At 34.1% G+C, this 16,096-nt stretch overlaps 2 protein-coding genes and 1 non-coding gene across 4 annotated transcripts; 1 reads left to right on the top strand and 2 right to left on the bottom strand.

The window, feature by feature from the left end:
• The first annotated feature begins 585 nt into the window (after window positions 1–585).
• On the top strand, window positions 586–9,577 carry LOC139891372 (anaphase-promoting complex subunit 7-like). Of its 2 annotated transcripts, none has more exons than XM_071874338.1 (19): window positions 586–730; window positions 856–924; window positions 1,236–1,286; window positions 1,700–1,834; window positions 1,942–2,004; window positions 2,114–2,229; window positions 2,545–2,629; window positions 2,986–3,045; window positions 3,509–3,554; window positions 3,941–4,014; window positions 4,324–4,374; window positions 4,454–4,654; window positions 5,085–5,129; window positions 5,290–5,383; window positions 5,886–6,031; window positions 6,781–7,010; window positions 7,809–7,869; window positions 8,006–8,105; window positions 9,188–9,577. In XM_071874338.1, exons 1-18 carry the CDS (start codon window positions 593–595, stop codon window positions 8,087–8,089), a joined length of 1,749 nt encoding a protein of 582 aa, XP_071730439.1. In that variant the 5' UTR covers window positions 586–592; the 3' UTR covers window positions 8,090–8,105; window positions 9,188–9,577. The 2 variants fall into 2 exon arrangements, with proteins under 2 accessions (XP_071730439.1, XP_071730440.1); XM_071874339.1 differs by having other exon boundaries at window positions 9,216–9,577.
• A 1,179-nt stretch (window positions 9,578–10,756) lies between these two features.
• On the bottom strand, window positions 10,757–15,716 carry LOC139891373 (probable serine/threonine-protein phosphatase 2A regulatory subunit B'' subunit TON2). The gene is made up of 12 exons (XM_071874340.1): window positions 15,350–15,716; window positions 14,805–14,896; window positions 14,531–14,593; window positions 14,217–14,315; window positions 13,847–14,005; window positions 13,545–13,616; window positions 13,300–13,432; window positions 12,973–13,037; window positions 12,556–12,631; window positions 12,313–12,414; window positions 11,886–12,078; window positions 10,757–11,176 (listed from the first exon to the last, which is right to left on the bottom strand). The coding sequence occupies exons 1-12, from the start codon at window positions 15,495–15,497 to the stop codon at window positions 10,939–10,941; spliced, it is 1,440 nt and encodes a 479-aa protein (XP_071730441.1). The 5' UTR covers window positions 15,498–15,716; the 3' UTR covers window positions 10,757–10,938.
• On the bottom strand, window positions 11,696–11,817 carry LOC139895412 (small nucleolar RNA snoR104). Its single transcript, XR_011775864.1, has one exon. It is a non-coding gene; the product is annotated as a small nucleolar RNA snoR104 (small nucleolar RNA).
• Window positions 15,717–16,096: the final 380 nt, after the last annotated feature.

The raw sequence follows: 16,096 nt of genomic DNA on the forward strand, positions 1-16,096 counted from the left end.
TTTTTGGTTTGCTTTTGTATCTCGTGTTTAGGCCTTTATTTAGGGATGGAATCGGGCGGGTTTGGGCCGGGTTTAGGTAATCCCAGACCCGAACCCGACTAAAAAATCTCGTCCCAAACTCGGATCCGAAACCGTCGGATCCGCATTTAGTTACTAACTAGTGGGTAAACGGGTTTTCTCACGGGTATCCGGGTCTCCATTTACTTACGAACTATCAGGTAAATGGATTTTTCCGCAGGCATTCGTGTCTTTTTTCGGGTATACGGGCCAAGTAATCGGGCCGAGTAATTGAGTTTACGGGCCGGGTATATGAGCTCGGGTGTTTTTCGGGTATACGAATCGGGTAATCGGGTTTGTCTCTAAAACTATCCCATACCCGACTCGAACCCGGTCCAAAAATATCGGATTTGGGGTTTCCCATCGAGTACCTTATTTTTGCCATCCAAGAGCCCTATTTTATTATTATTTATTTTTATATTTATATTTTGGAAAAATAAAAAAAACATATTGTGAAAAATAAAAATGTAAAAAGCATGCGTGTAAAAATTAAAATCCAACAAAAACTTGATCAGTTTGCCAAAGAAAAGGGTTTATGCGTTTGAATCAAAGGGCAGTCTTTAACTTTCAACTCACTCACTTAGAATCGAAATCGAGAAAAAAAATGGATGTTCCAAAAGATCAAATGTCGATTCTACTTGATTGCGGTCTCTATAATTCTGCTCAAATGCTCGTACGTATATCTCTCCGCAAACATTGCACTCTATTATTTGTTAAATAGTTGCTTATGTTGATGAATTTTTTTAATTTTCATCTATACAGTAGACCTAATCAGTTTTTGATTTGATATGAAATTAGGGCTGTTTCCTTGTTTCATCCACTTCTGCCAGTAATGACACGAATTCACATCTCAAGGCTGAAAATCTGGTACGTTTATTTATTGTTTAATTTAATCATTTAATTCGTGAAAGTCACTCACTCACTAACTGAGCTGCTGTGTTTATAGTTGTTATAATTTTTTATTTATTTTTTATTTATTTTTATTTTATTTTTTTAACTTCAAGATATTGATATAAATTATAAGTTTATTTATAGGAGGCCAAGTAATCAGTACTTTTATCTGGTACAAACATATCCATATGTTATTGTCATCTTTAAATTTGGTTTGTGAATTTTATACTGTAAGTGGTGACTGTGGTATAGTTTTGTTTACATTAACCAAGTTGGTTCTGTTACAGGCTCTACATGGTGATGCCTTGTTTCGAGATAAAGAGTATCGAAGAGCTATTGTAAGATTCTTCACCTAACATATTGAATCATGAGACTTTACGTATTATACTGGTCACATCTGTTTACAGGACACACCTCAATTTCCTGTTTGCATAGTATTATATCTTTTATACGTTATGATTACATATATTCTTTTATAAGAACATATATCAATTTTGTTCTATAGTCGATATTTCAGTTGTGTTGAAACGTGTATCTCGTGATAAGCCAGCAAGTGTTAGAGTAAATATTATCTTTTATATGACTGTTGTAATACTTTTGATGTGTATATCGATCGGGATAAAGTTTTTAACTTTTTGAAACATTGAAGTTGGAGTATTTTTTTTTTTTTTTTTTAGTTTTTAATTCTGTATGAATCTAGTAAACTAATAGTTATTTGGTTCATCTTATTTCTTTTACACTCTTTCTCTAGTTTGCGTACAAACAAGCATTGCAATATCACAAAATCGTCCCCAAAGTAACTGCTACAATTAGAAGTTCACTGTCTGCATCAAACAGGTCTTCATCCCCAAATTCAGTCAATGCTTCAGCAATAAACGAAAATGAGGTAGAACGATGTTTTTTCTATACTATTTGTTTGTATTAACCGTTTCCCTTATTTACTCTAAATCATCTTATCTATAGCAATACTTTTTTTTTTCATTTGAATATCAGGTGAAGTTCAAAATTGCATCTTGTCACTGTGCCATAAAAGAAAATCGAGCGGCTCTTGCTGAGGTTTCAAATTAACATTTTTAGTTTTTTATATAATTGTTGGATACTTCTTGTGTCATAATTCATAAATCAATGTTTTATTTTGCTGAGTCTAGTTACATGATTTTTACAGATGGAAACTATTCCGACCAAAGCAAGAAACTTGCAAATGAATCTATTGATGGGAAAGCTATATCGATATTCTAAACATACCCGTCCTGCCATTGTCTGTTATAAAGAGTGTCTAAGGTCTGCTGGTTATAACTTATCTTGTTTAAATGAATTTTTTTTTTTTTTTTTTTGAAAGACAAACTCACACACCCACCTAAATCTAACTCGAATATATACACCACAAATTGTCCTGAACAGGACTCGAACCCTCAACCTCAAGGTTGTAAGGGTGACCTCGATACCGCCAAGCCATTGGCTCTTTGGTTGTTTAAATGAAATTGATGTATTATCGGTTTATTGTTAGACATCTTTGTCTACGATCTTTGTAGAAACATTGATGATTATGTCCTTTATTTTGTCACTTACATGTTGCTACTTGATTTATGATTTCAGACAATGCCCATTTGTCCTCGAGGCTATTACCTCCTTGGCCGAATTAGGCGTTTTAGCAAAAGACATAATTTCATTGTTTCCGCAGGTTTGTTGAATTGACCTCCTTGTGTTTCATCATTGACGATCTGTACATATTTTTCTCGTAAAGACATGATTTCGTATACTTTGGAACTTTTTTGAAATAGCTATTTCTTTTTATTAACATTCTTCCCATTTGCTTGACATATCATATTGAACAATTTGCTTGAGAAAAGGTTGGAATAGTCATGGGATAACCTGGTTAGACCATGTACATCTGAGTATATATAAACCCCTTCTCATGTACTCTGTTCAGGGAAAACCTTGATTATTTTTTTGCTCGAGCAACTTGTTCAATATATTGAGTTTTAGTTGTTTGAACAAATTTGTAATTGTTTGTTCGTTTCGACATTGATGTTCCAGACTCCAAGTAGAAGTGCCAAGCCTCCTTTTGATCAGTTTGATTCCAGCCATTGGATGCAAGTGAGTTGCCGATGTTTTTCTATATGATTATTCATATGGATTCATTTGTGATACTAATATAAATAACTGTCCTTTACGGTGTATAATGTACAAATAGTGTTTTTTAAGGAGAGTTCTTTAGCTAAGTTATCCTACCTTTCCATTGTGATTAGAACATTCAGGATCAATTAGATAATGACTTGCCTTTAGTGTTTGTTGCACGCAAGTCTGAACTGTTTGAAGATTAATATTATGCTTTGACCAACAGAGTTAATTATTGCTCATTTAGGTTACCACGCTCAACACATTTTGGATGGGATAGTAGTGTATGAGTAATTGGTACAAGCCTTTTCTTATATGATACTTGTGGCCATTGCTCAAAGGAGACTTAAGCACTTGTACAATAATCATGTTCGCACAACATATAATTATGTCTGTTTTGTTGTCCAGAATATCAATAACATTTTAAATTACTTTGGTACAGTGCTATGTTGAAGCTCAATGTTGCATTGCTTCTAATGATTATAAAGGTTGGTGAAATTTCTTTTTCTCTTAATCAAATTGTCTCATTAATGGATAATCAACTTTATATTTGTTTTAGGATAATAGTAATGCAGGGCAGCAGATTGCCAATTTGCCATCATAACACGATTTGGCAACCCATCTATTAATTATAATCTAACTTTTCTCATTACTAACTTGTATACTTTAAATCTAATGCTTGTTAAGAAAATATCAAGATACCTTAAAACATCCTAAAGTCAAAGCATATAATGAATTTTTATCATATATCACAAAATAGACCGGGACTACTTAAATTTAGTTACTATTAAATATAATGTACACATATTACTTTCCATCCTTCTTTTATCCTGCTTTTTAAAAAATAAAAAATAAAATTCTTCTTTATCCTCAGGTGGTCTAGAACTCTTCTCAGAACTTCTTCAGCGTTTTCCTAACAATGTACACATATTACTTGAACTGGCAAAGGTACGGAATAATATCTAGTGAATGAAATAAAGCTAGTGGAATATCCTTGTTGCATGAGAATTTATTAAAGTTTGAATCTTTGGTTGTTGAGATTATGTTTATATATATATACATATATCCTTAAGTTGTTTTTATTATTTGCAGTAGCGGTTCAATTATCCACCTTCCCACTACTATGTATTTGTATCTTTGCATATAAGTTACCTATACTCTTTATCTTCAAGCTTCAGCTTGCACCATGCTTCTTGCTTCAGGAGGTTTATGCTATTTTTCTTCTGGTACTAATTGATTTCTTGATTATAATCATAGGTGGAAGCTATTGTTGGAAAAACCAATGAAGCCATTATGAATTTTGAGAAGGTATAAAAATTACCAAGTTTGTGTTGATTCAACTATGTGGCATATTGAAACTTTTACTCCTAGTTTTAAACTTTTGTAGGTTCGAACGATTGACCCTTACGTGGTTACATATATGGATGAGTATGCTATGCTTTTGAAGCAAAAATCCGATCAATTAAAATTAAACAAGTTAGTTCACGATTTACTGAATCTCGATCCAGCCAGGCCTGAAGTGTTTGTTGCTTTGTCTGTTTTGTGTGAAAAGAAAGATGACAGGGCTGCTCTAATTAATATTGAGAAGGTAAGATTATCAGGACGTGGCAGTTTTGACCCATTCAGCTATGAATGGGCTGATTTGGAATATATAAAACGGGTGAAACGGGTAAAATATTTTCTTAACTAAAGAGGAAACAAGTTATGATGGGTTGACTGGGTTAAACGCTTCGATAGCAGCCTTAGTATATTTATAATGCATAAAAGCTTCAATCTATTAGAAAGATTGTAACTTTTGTAATCTATATTGTGTTAGAGACACTAACTAGTAAAAGAAAATTATTACTATAATATTTGGACAAAAAGTATTTATGTAATTATGTCGAAAAACCTGGCACCCCGATTTGATGATGTGTTATCCAACTGTACATAAATTGTCCTTTAAATTTATTTAATTTGGGATTGCTTTTTTTATTATTATTAATTTCTGATTGTTTCTAATATTCTATGTTTACCAGAGCATTCGAATTGACGAGAGACATGTAACTGGACACATAGTGAAGGTATTGCTTAAACTAACACATTATATTGAACTTCTTTGGATGAAATATGAACATTTGTACAAAGGGTTTTTCTTAGATGAGCAAAATGAAATTACAGCATTAATTGTTAATTTATTATCGTTGTAAGCAATTTGTGAAGGCTGATTTTTTTTTTTTTTAGGGCAACTTGCTTTTATCAATGAATCAACCAGAAGCAGCTGTTGTTGCCTTTAGGTCTGCTCAAGCGTTGAGAGCTGATCTGCGTTCCTACCAAGGTGCATCTTGAATAACTTGCAATAACTCAAAATGATATATGTCTATTATACCTGGAAATCGGGTCGGGTTTAGTAAAACCTAAACGAGTTTGGGTCTTAAGGGTTGAACCCAAACATGTCAGACTTTTTAAACGGATCCAAATGGGTCGGGTCCTAACGGGTCGGATTCATGTGAACAGGTCAAAGATAAAACCCAACGGACCTTATTTAATAGTTTTAGGTTTCATTTGCCAGGCCTAATGTCTATTAATTGATGCGAACAAACTCCCACACTAATTTCTCCATCTCTATCTCTCTATCCATATACGTGTCTGTGTGTGTGCGCGCGCGCCCACCTGCATACACTCTTGCATATATATCATCAACAATTTTCACTCTGAAGTAGTCGGATTAACATCCTAAGTTTATATTCTCATTATATTATATTTCTTGCAATTTTTTAAGAATTCACGAATGCAACGCTGAATTTTTTATGACTGTGAATACACTCGTTTGTGTTTAGGTTTGGTTCCATCTTATCTGGCACTCTCAAAGCCTAAAGAGGCTTTGTGTGCTGCAAGAGAGGCAATGAAGGCCATGCCTCAATCTGCAAAGGCTCTAAAACTTGTTGGAGACGTATATGCGAGTGGACCTAGCGGCCGAGAAAAGGTATTTTACTGAGGTGCTCAAGTCAATGTATTTTGTTTCTTGTTCCAGAATTTAGAATATAAATTTGTGTTAGATATGATTACAGAAAATATATTATTACACCAACAATCTAGTAGCTTGAACAAATCAATATAGCAACTTTGGGCGACTTTTGACGTTTATGACCGTTACTGTTAGAGGTAAAGCATAACCCATGTTAAATTTTTAACTCTTTTGACCCGTTAGAGATAAAGCATTACTTGGGTTAATGCATCCATAAGTAGATTGGTAGAAGTTGCCGTTTCTAATAACCCGAAGTAACCCATTCACACATGTGAGCAATATCATCCCAACAGAAATCAAAACACAAAGCACATTATGAACAAGGGGCTTTTGTAAAATAAAAAAATGTATATATATTTTATTTCATTATTATAACCACCAATTTATAAATAATTTCAAAACTATAATATCACAATAATCATCTATAATTGTGAATAAAGTATCACAACATGAATTGTATGCATTTATACTCTGGTAACTGTCAGTCCATTTGACCTGTTCTCCTTTTGAATTGTATTATTTATTATATCTGTTAACATATCGGAAATAAACTTTTCACTTTTAATCAACCCTTCACAAGTAAAGGTTATGCTTATTTTAAATAACAATTTGAATCTGCTCCTTCGCCTTGGTAACACGCCTTGTGATTCTTATTAATTCTGAATTTGAAAACGAACGGGAAATTATTGACCTGAACCTACAAACAGGCTAAGAAGTTTTACGAGTCTGCCCTAAGGCTGGAACCTGGATATCTTGGTGGTGCATTAGCATTAGCCGAGTTGCATGTTATGGAAGGTAGAAATTACGAGGCTGTGACCCTGCTCGAGCGATACCTTAAAGATTGGGCTGATGACTCGCTTCACGTGAAGCTGGCCCAAGTCTTTGCAGCTACGAATATGTTGCAAGATTCCCTTTCACATTATCAGGCTGCTTTGAGGTATGCATGCTATGTTTCCCTTAAATAGTGTTGATATATCTATGTGTGTGTGCGTGCGCGCGCGTGTGTGTGTGGATACCATTAGAACTCCAAAATTGGAGAGAACTCTGGGAACTCGTAGTCGAACAAAATCAAGGCACGGTCGAACAATTTTAGGTGTAGCCGAACAAAAAAGTTTAGATGCATAGAAATCAATTTTCGTTCGACATGCCTGTTCCACAAATTTTTTTTGTTCGAATTTGTAGAACGAAAATTGTTCGAACATGGACAAAATTGTTCGAATTCATCCATTTTTGTTCGATTTCGCTTTTTTTTTTTTTTTCCTTCTAAATTTAGCCCGGTTTAGGGTTTAGTGTTTTGGGTCTAGTCCCTAAACCCTAAACTCTAAACCGTTCGTGTTAAAAACTCAATCTAAACCCTAAACCCTAACCCTAAACCCTAATATCACACTAAAACTGTTAGAAAAATGTAGACATAACTGAACATGACTGTTCTACAAAAACTTGTAGAACAAAAAATGTTAGACCAGACCCATTTTTGTTCGACCTTGTCCCATTTTTGTGCGAATACGAAGTTCTTAGAGTTCCTAGGGAAAATTAGTTCTCACTGGGTTGGCCGAACCTGATCTGTTACATGTTGCGACTCGAATCTGTTTTCAGCCATTATCCTCCTTCCACTCCCAATAAATAAAAATAAGTAAATAGATGATATACTTATGTGAAACTTCAAAAATTATTCAAGAAATACAAAAAAGTAAAGTAAGTGCATTGTATGGTGCTGTAATATTTATGATTTCAGGGTTAATCCTCTAAACGAAGCAGCAAAGAAAGGATTAGAACGATTGGAGAAGCAGATGAAGGTGCGTTTTACACTTCATATGCTTTCAGAGTAACTATTGTCAATCAAATTTAAAATAGGAAAATAAAAAGTAAAGCAAATGAAACTTTGAAACAAGCCAGCATACACGAGACACTAAAATGTCTTTATTTGTTTAGGGAGTCGATCCCGATGCTCCTGAAGAAGAGGATGATAACGATGGTGATGATGCTGAGGGTGATGCTGACGAGACGGATGCTTAATGATATAAATTTAAAGGTAATACTTATCATCTTGAGATGACTCTTTTGCAAGAAAATAGGTTAATGTAGGCGCTAGGTTTAACTAAAAAGGACGAGGATCAAATGGGACATGTGGGTCAAACAAGCCGAAAGCAATCTGAGATGTATTGAAATTCGTGTAAAATTTTCAATATTATTTGTTAAAAACAAATTAGATTATAACACATTAATTTTTTATAAGTATTTGAAAAGATTAAAAAAAGTATTGCCCATTTACCCTGCACTTACTTTGACCCATCTCACAACCTGCCTGACAAACAGTTTAATTTGTTTGTCATGAAAAGAAGCTAGTCAACACTTTGATCTCTTTGTATACATTTTTTTTTTTTGTGAATATATATATATATATATATATATATATATAGGGGCAGGATCAATGGGGAAGTAACCAATCGGGGGGAAGCGGGGGGAAGCGAAATTTTTTTTTTCCGTTTTTTTTGGAATTTTTTTTTCCGGCATCAAGATCACACGAAAATATGAACATTTAGAAAAGACACTTCGTGATGAATGTTATTATTTAGGCGGGAAAACGATCGACAAAAATAACATTCAAGATAATATTGTTCGTGAAGAATATGAACGTTTTTTTCTTCTTCATGTTTTGTGAAGTAAAATTTTGCCCGATTTAGAGTTTAGGTTTTAGGGTTTAGGGTTTGGTGTTTTGGATTACCGTTCGTGTTAAAAACTCAATCTAAATCCTAAATCTAAACCTTAAACCCTAAATTTCTAAACCCTAATATCTAAACCCTAATAGCTAAAACCTCAACACACGCTCGAAAAACACGATAATTGTTATATATTACTTCTTCGAGCGTTTTCCCGTCAAAATAAAAACATTTATCACAAAGTGTCTCTACTAAATGTTCATATTTTCATCCCATCTATAATGTTCGTGAACAAAGTTTTTTCAAAAAACGAAAAAAAAAAAAAAGTTTTTGCTTCCCTCCGCTTCTCCCCGATTGGTTACTTCCCTCTTGATCCTACCACTATGTATATATATATATATATAGATCGTAAAGATTCGGTGGAGTACACCTTGATCTCTTTGTATACATACAGGTGCTTTTTTGACAAACTTTAATGTCAGGTTTAAAAGTTGCTGCATATGTATTCTCTTTTTGTTCGTCTGCATATATCTTTGAGCAAGCCAAGCCGTGGAGTATCGAGAAGTTCAAACCCATTAAATTCATGTAGTGTTATTATTGACCAACCATAAACTCTACTCATCTGGATCTTATATGCGATTGGGAGTTTTTTTAAGAAGATTTTGAATATAGGGTTGTCATTTGGCCAGCATGTTTATGGTCAAGAATTATGAGGTTCAATAGTAGGCATGTAAAGTAACTTTTATTTGTTGGCATGGTTTCGAAGCTTTGATCCAACAGTTTTATTGCAATGCATGTTTCATAACCCGCTTATTGTACGACTATCTATGGAAAAAATGATTCAACCACTTGTATATTCTATGGTCGTTCATTAATTTTTTACTCTGTTTGTTTCTATCTTTGAACAAGTCAGCGTCCCTTGTCATTGTTCAAGTAGCAAAATGTCGTCCGACGGTGTTCCCGGTTGACCGGTTGCTGTCTAGCAACACTGACTTGAGTTATTTTTTCGTTGATTAAAAAAAAAAAAAAAACTTAATCATTCACTCCGTTGACTCAAAACAATAAATAAAAAACTTCATATCATTCCCTCTCCAGATTTTTGCCTTCGTTTTTCACCTCACAACTGAAAACAAGTGTTACCACCCTAGTGTACTTTTCATCCTTGTGGCAATGACCATGTCCCTGTATATATATGTCCTCCTCCCCACTATCGAAAGAAAACTTGTATATTATAAAAAAAAAAAAAAAAAAAAAATGGATGATTGAAAAAAAAAAAAAAAATCCCTATAAAATCTACAAAATATTAATCAACAGTGAGAGAAGAAAACACATACTTCATTCAGAAGATGCGAGCACACAGAACATAGCAGGATAAATCGATAACAGAAGAAAAAAGCATGCGACTGTTTACAATAACAGTCTCATTTAGGTGCAACTGCAAGTTGAACTACTAATATGATAGGATGCATCTACATGCACATGATTTTGTGAATAGCATTCTAGTAACTGCGATTAGCTCGGATAACATTCTCAATAAGAAAGCCGAATTTTGCACAAAAGCATAAAGTACATTCTTTTTTTTTTCTTTTTTTTTGAAAGGCAAGTTGTTGACATCGAATGCTCTCATTTGCCACGTACGCACGCTCTTTTGAGCAGAAAACACAAACCGCATTACAAGGATCCAAACCTTATACCATCCCAAGAGGCAGGCGGTCAGACCTGGATCCTGAATACGGGTCAGTCTAACCTTCCCCGGAGGCAATCCGGCTTTCAGGAAATAAATCTCACGAATATACGAATATTTTTAAGGGGATAGACTCGAACTTGAAACCTCCCCCCACCCTCATAGCCTCATCCCAATGCACAAGTGCAAAAGGATCCTCATAGCCTCATCCCAATGCACAAGTGCAAAAGGATCCTCATAGCCTCATCCCAATGCACAAGTGCAAAGGGGTGAACCAGGCAACCAACCAGCAAGCTTAAAATTCCAATGGTACTTAAACATGAATTTTGCACACAAGTATGAAGTACATTTTAGCAAAGCTTAAATTTTCAAATGGTACTAAAACATCACACAATTTCCAACTCGGTCAACATCATTATCATTATCTATATTACATAGGACACACAAATTGCTTTGTAAAAACCGTACAAGATGTTAATAATGTAATGGTTATCGTTACATAAGCATATATGGCAAATGATCTATTCTTCTTCTGGTTCTTCTTCTTCTTGTAGAAGGTTTTCTCTGTTGTCATGAGCCCAGAAACCACGTACGTCTATAAGCATACTGGCAACAGTTCCACCCTGTTTGCAGGATAACAAATCTGAAAGTGTGATTCTAAGAGGATCAGCTGGCTTCACCATATCCCATATTTCATCCCGAACATCCTCTATGCATAATTCGTAATTTCCACCCTCGATCCATTTCTGATGCACATCTCTGAATTCGATGCAAGCAAAAATATGTTGTTACAAATAAAGGGGAGCTCCAACGTACGCAATATATTATGACCACTGTTGTGAAAAATCCCGATTACTTTTTTCAAAAAACAGACCGATCCAATTTTCCAAAGTCCGTTTTAATCAATCGGTCAATGTCGGTTAATGGGTCAACATCGGATTTGTTAGTCAAACTCGACATTTTAATACGATTTTAAACCAAGAATTTTATAGTTTTTGAACAAATGAATAATTATGTTTATGTTTTTAGACAATTATATAAAAGTTTATGTTTATGGTTTTCTTCTATATTTACACATAATTTTGAAATTTTGAATGTATAGAAAGTTCAATCGCTTAATACCCCAGTTGCCCGATTACTCCCTCCAAAGTCGCAACCGAGTTCGATTAATGAGTTTTGCAACCTTGATTATCATGTTAAAGCATAATTTGTTAACACTAACTGATTCAAACTAATTAAGAACATTTTCAGTTAGAATAGTTAAGTCGTATATGGTGATGTGTATCTCGTAGTCCGGAGGCTTGTGAACATAACTCGTGAACAACAAGCAGGAAAAGTAGAGATTTGTATTTGATGTGGGAAGGGTATATCAGGCAACATTTCAACTTTAAATGCTCCCCTTCTTTACTTCCCATTTAAAGGACGTAGGGCCCGATTGAAATTAAAATAGAAGTGCAGGACATGTTACCTGAAGAGTGTATGAATATCGGCAGTTGTGAGAAAGCCTCTTCCATTGAGGTCTAGACATTTGAATAAATATGTTATTCCCTCTGGAGTATCTTTGTTCTCCAGGGCTAAAACAAAGTCGAGGAAACTGTCGAAGTCCATCTCCCGAGTATTGCCGCTCCCACTTTTACTACGCCGCACATGCTCGTCAAAAGCTATTAAGGGAATTTAAAATATATTAAAATTCGCATGTGAATAAATTACTGCATAAAAGTTGGTTACATTGTAAAAAGAAGAACTAGGTTGCAGATGGAACATACAAAAAGATAATTCAGGAGGTAATTGTAGAGTAAAAATAGTAAAACTAAACCAATTACCCAATAGATTCAAACATGTGGCTCATATATATTTGAACATTGATTTGAAACCAAAAATTAGTTAAATCTTACCTCTCTCAATAAAAATATCTGTGAGTGTTCCATCTGCATATTCTCGAAGTTCCTGCTTGCTCAATGCACCATTCATATCTTTATCAAGGGCAAGGAACATATCTGGAGACAAATAACATAAGCCACAGACAACAGCTTAGACTATATATAATGATATAGTGATACAAGTTGCAATAATGGCCATTGCATAAGATAAAGATATGAATATCGTAAGTGCTACAATTACTAACGAAGAATACTCACCACATATACGCTGTGCAGATGTAAGTGAAAACCAGTTTTCAGCCTGTTCAGTATCAGTAACTTCTTCCTCACTTTCCTATTATGATTAGCAATGCAAAAATTGCGAACAGTAAGATAACGTTTGGCAATTAACATTCTTCAATTTTTTAGACAAATATTCGAGAACTAGTTAGTGAAAAAGTGAATATGGTAGAATACGCTCAAAGGAAAAGGTTCAGAAATCGTATGCAGTGAAGTGTTGTATGAATAGCCAACTCTGTAAACTAAGTGTGCCATTTGTGTTTAGCAATTTCAATATTTTTGTAGTTAGTTTTTACTTGATGTGTGTATTTGTAACCTAATACAATCACATATGTAATGTTCTTTCATTAACTTGATACGATTACCGCCAGCAAACGCCTATGGCTGAAATATTACCTGGTGCAGTTCCATTAGTTCTTGAAGACAGTTACTAAGCAGCACCTTCTTTATGCATGCCTTCCCTGTAGAATAATTAATTAAATTAAATTGAATAAAAGTAAAAAAAAAAAAAAAAAAAAAAAAAACATCATCAATTTTTATATCATGGAGAACAAATTGCAAATTTGCAAAGAGACTCAATATCTAGATACTTAAAAATGAAAACCACATAGAAAGTTGAGAAGAGATCTGAAAGTAGCTCGTTATACACAAACAAAGAAAAATAAAACTTGTATCTGCATGCAATCTAAAACGGAATATAAATAGAATAAGGATTCAACGAACTTCGTCTATTGGGATCACAAAAGAAGAAGAATTTCTGTGCAGCAATCCGACAATATGTTTGAACGAAAGCACCAGGCATAGTACGTAGTTGAGCCAAATTGGGAATAAGACCTCGGATATAAGCTTCCATTTCCTGTAAAACAATAAAAATTAGGAAAATAACACCATATTCACAGGAAAAAAAACAAATGAGGAATAACCATGAAAAAAAGGATCACTCAATGTACAAATAAAAAAGTACATACAGCAGGTTGAAGGAAACCATCAGAATCCTCATCCAGCTCACTCATATCAATTCTGGCCTGAGTAAGAGAAACCTGTACATGTAGATTCATATATACATCAAGCTAACTTAGATCAATTTGAGCCTAAATAAGAGAATATCCGTGTACAAGTTTGTGTATTTTAATGTACAGAGTAATGAAAGAACCATTCTATCAACGCTATATACAATACAAAAGATGGTGGTAAAAATTCTGAACTTAAACAAGTCTATAACTTTATACAATAGCAGATTTACAGCGAGGACGTATAGAATAAAACTTACCGTGCGCATAACATAGAGATAAAAGGGCAAAATAGCAATTCTTCCTGATTCATCTTTTTCAAACTTCATAAAATTTGAAGGGCTAAAGAAACGACGGCATTTCGGGCCTATCTGTTCTGTGCAAACAGAGGCAATGTGGCAAAAGTCTTCATAGTTCATCTAGAAATAAGAAAAAACAACATTATATCTGAATAATGTAACAATAAACATAAAAGCAAAATTAATAGGGACACATGTAACATAATTATGAAAATTTTGATTTGTGGACAGGTGCAAATGTGCAATCAGTCAAAATAACACCAAACAGATGCGTGCGCGCGTGTGTGAGATAACAAGAATTAAGAAATGAGACATGTAAACTGAGTAATACCTTCTCTGCGCTAGTGGCATCATCAATAACACAGTTTTCTCTTAAGCAAACCCACATAGCATCCAGATCATCAGCATTCAACAATTGATCAGATTGTTTCTGCATCAACAAATCATAACTATAAGTTCATACCTCCAAAACCCTAACAATATAAAAACAACTAAGATACAAATCAGGGAATTCACTAGTGACCTGCAAAACGAAACTTGAAAACACTAACGAATATAATGACATTTGCGTTGTAAGTTTAAGCTAGACATGTGCTAAGTTACATAAGTAATTGCATAAAAACATAACGAGTAAAAGGGTATTACCTTGAGAAAACGATATTTTGCCAACCTTTGGACTCTATGGCTAATGGAACCGTCCTCGGGTTTCTGATAAATAAACATTAGACGCGAGGGTTAGTTGATAACTAGATATGAACAAAAATTCCAAATATGGACAAGTGTAGTGCAGCTATAATATCGTGAACAAGATATCATATGGCATTCATGTCAACCTTATACTTGATTGTCATAAAAAAATAATATTAACCGTCAATACAAAAACGAGAAGATTAGAAATAATAACAAACATCATCAAAACCTTCTTGTAGAAACTTGGGATTGTGCCAGATTCTGCACTCTTCTGCTGCTTCTCTTTAAACATATCAAGCAATATTCTTTTTGTTTCAAGCTCTGCATAATGAGGCATGTACATGCAAGTTAGATAGCTAGTGATAGAAAATTGATATTGATAATGATATCAAATCACCAATTATGAATAGAATAAAAGCATGAGAAAGATGAAAATAAAACACAAAAATACAACTTTTCATATGTAAATAAACGCTTCTTAATAGACTCATCTACAATTGCCAATGACTTGACTCTTAATGCTTAGTTCAGACTTCAACTTAGCACTTACCAAAAAAAAAAAAAAAAAAAAAAAAAAAATCAGCATTACATTTTAACCAGAGAACATTATAGAACAGTACAAAATCATCAATCATAATTACAGACTTTACAAGCTGTTAGATTACTTTACATACACCGAATTTCAATTGTGTACTACATACATATATATACGAGTTTGAAATTAGATTTAGAGCTACAATAATGAAAAATTTGGGGGAAAGGGATGAAAAGTACCCATTAGGGCTTCAGAACCGAGACCGGCACCAGATCCGATGTAACGGCGAAGATTACGGACCCACAGCATAGAAGACGCCGGCGGAATCTTCCGAGAGGCCACCGACGATGCATCGTGACCTTCACCGTCACTTGAACCACTATACATTCCTGTTTACTGTTTTCAGTATCCGAATCTAATATAAAAAGAGAATGTGGATATTATAAAACCCTAGAAATGGTAGAGATAGTAGTGTAGAAATGGAAATAAAAGGCAGTGAGATTGTGTTATTTGAGCCGATGATCACTGCGATTTATAAAGCGGAAATATAGACGGTCTTTGGTTGGATTGGTGTGGGTTTGAAAGTTCTATTTGGGTGACTGTTACGTTTTTTTATCGTAAATAATTAAAGCGATTTGATTTGATAAATATACAGCTCTAAAAGTCAAATTTATAATGATTTCCTCATTAATAACATATTAATTTTAAGACCACTCCCTATAGCTAGTTATCCGTTAGTTAACCGCTCATTACCCGTCATTACCCGTAATTATCCGCTTTAGTTATCCGCTTTCACCATGGATTTAATGGAAGTATGAGGTTTAGTTATAGATTTGTGGATTCCAATGGCTTTTTATTGTTGGACTTAATGCTTTATTGCTTGTACGTTGTATATTAAGAGGGTTATTGTTTTAGCCATGATAGAGATTGTTTAATTATGGGTTAGTTATAGAATATTGGTGTTGATGTGGCGATGATGTGAAAGG

The sequence above is a fragment of the Rutidosis leptorrhynchoides genome, chromosome 2 (genome assembly GCF_046630445.1).
Source record: "Rutidosis leptorrhynchoides isolate AG116_Rl617_1_P2 chromosome 2, CSIRO_AGI_Rlap_v1, whole genome shotgun sequence".
NCBI lineage: Eukaryota > Viridiplantae > Streptophyta > Magnoliopsida > Asterales > Asteraceae > Rutidosis > Rutidosis leptorrhynchoides.

Bases quoted from the DNA above. Each gene is read 5' to 3' on its own strand.
- LOC139891372 (XM_071874338.1), top strand. From the start codon at position 593: ATGCGTTTGAATCAAAGGGCAGTCTTTAACTTTCAACTCACTCACTTA. The intron at 731-855 runs GTACGTATATCT...ATATGAAATTAG, and splicing joins ATAATTCTGCTCAAATGCTC to GGCTGTTTCCTTGTTTCATC. The intron at 1,287-1,699 runs GTAAGATTCTTC...CTCTTTCTCTAG, and splicing joins AAGAGTATCGAAGAGCTATT to TTTGCGTACAAACAAGCATT.
- LOC139891373 (XM_071874340.1), bottom strand. From the start codon at position 15,497: ATGTATAGTGGTTCAAGTGACGGTGAAGGTCACGATGCATCGTCGGTG. The intron at 14,897-15,349 runs GTACTTTTCATC...CTCATTATGCAG, and splicing joins CGGTTCTGAAGCCCTAATGG to AGCTTGAAACAAAAAGAATA. The intron at 14,006-14,216 runs GTATTACTCAGT...TCTTATTTCTAG, and splicing joins ATGCCACTAGCGCAGAGAAG to ATGAACTATGAAGACTTTTG.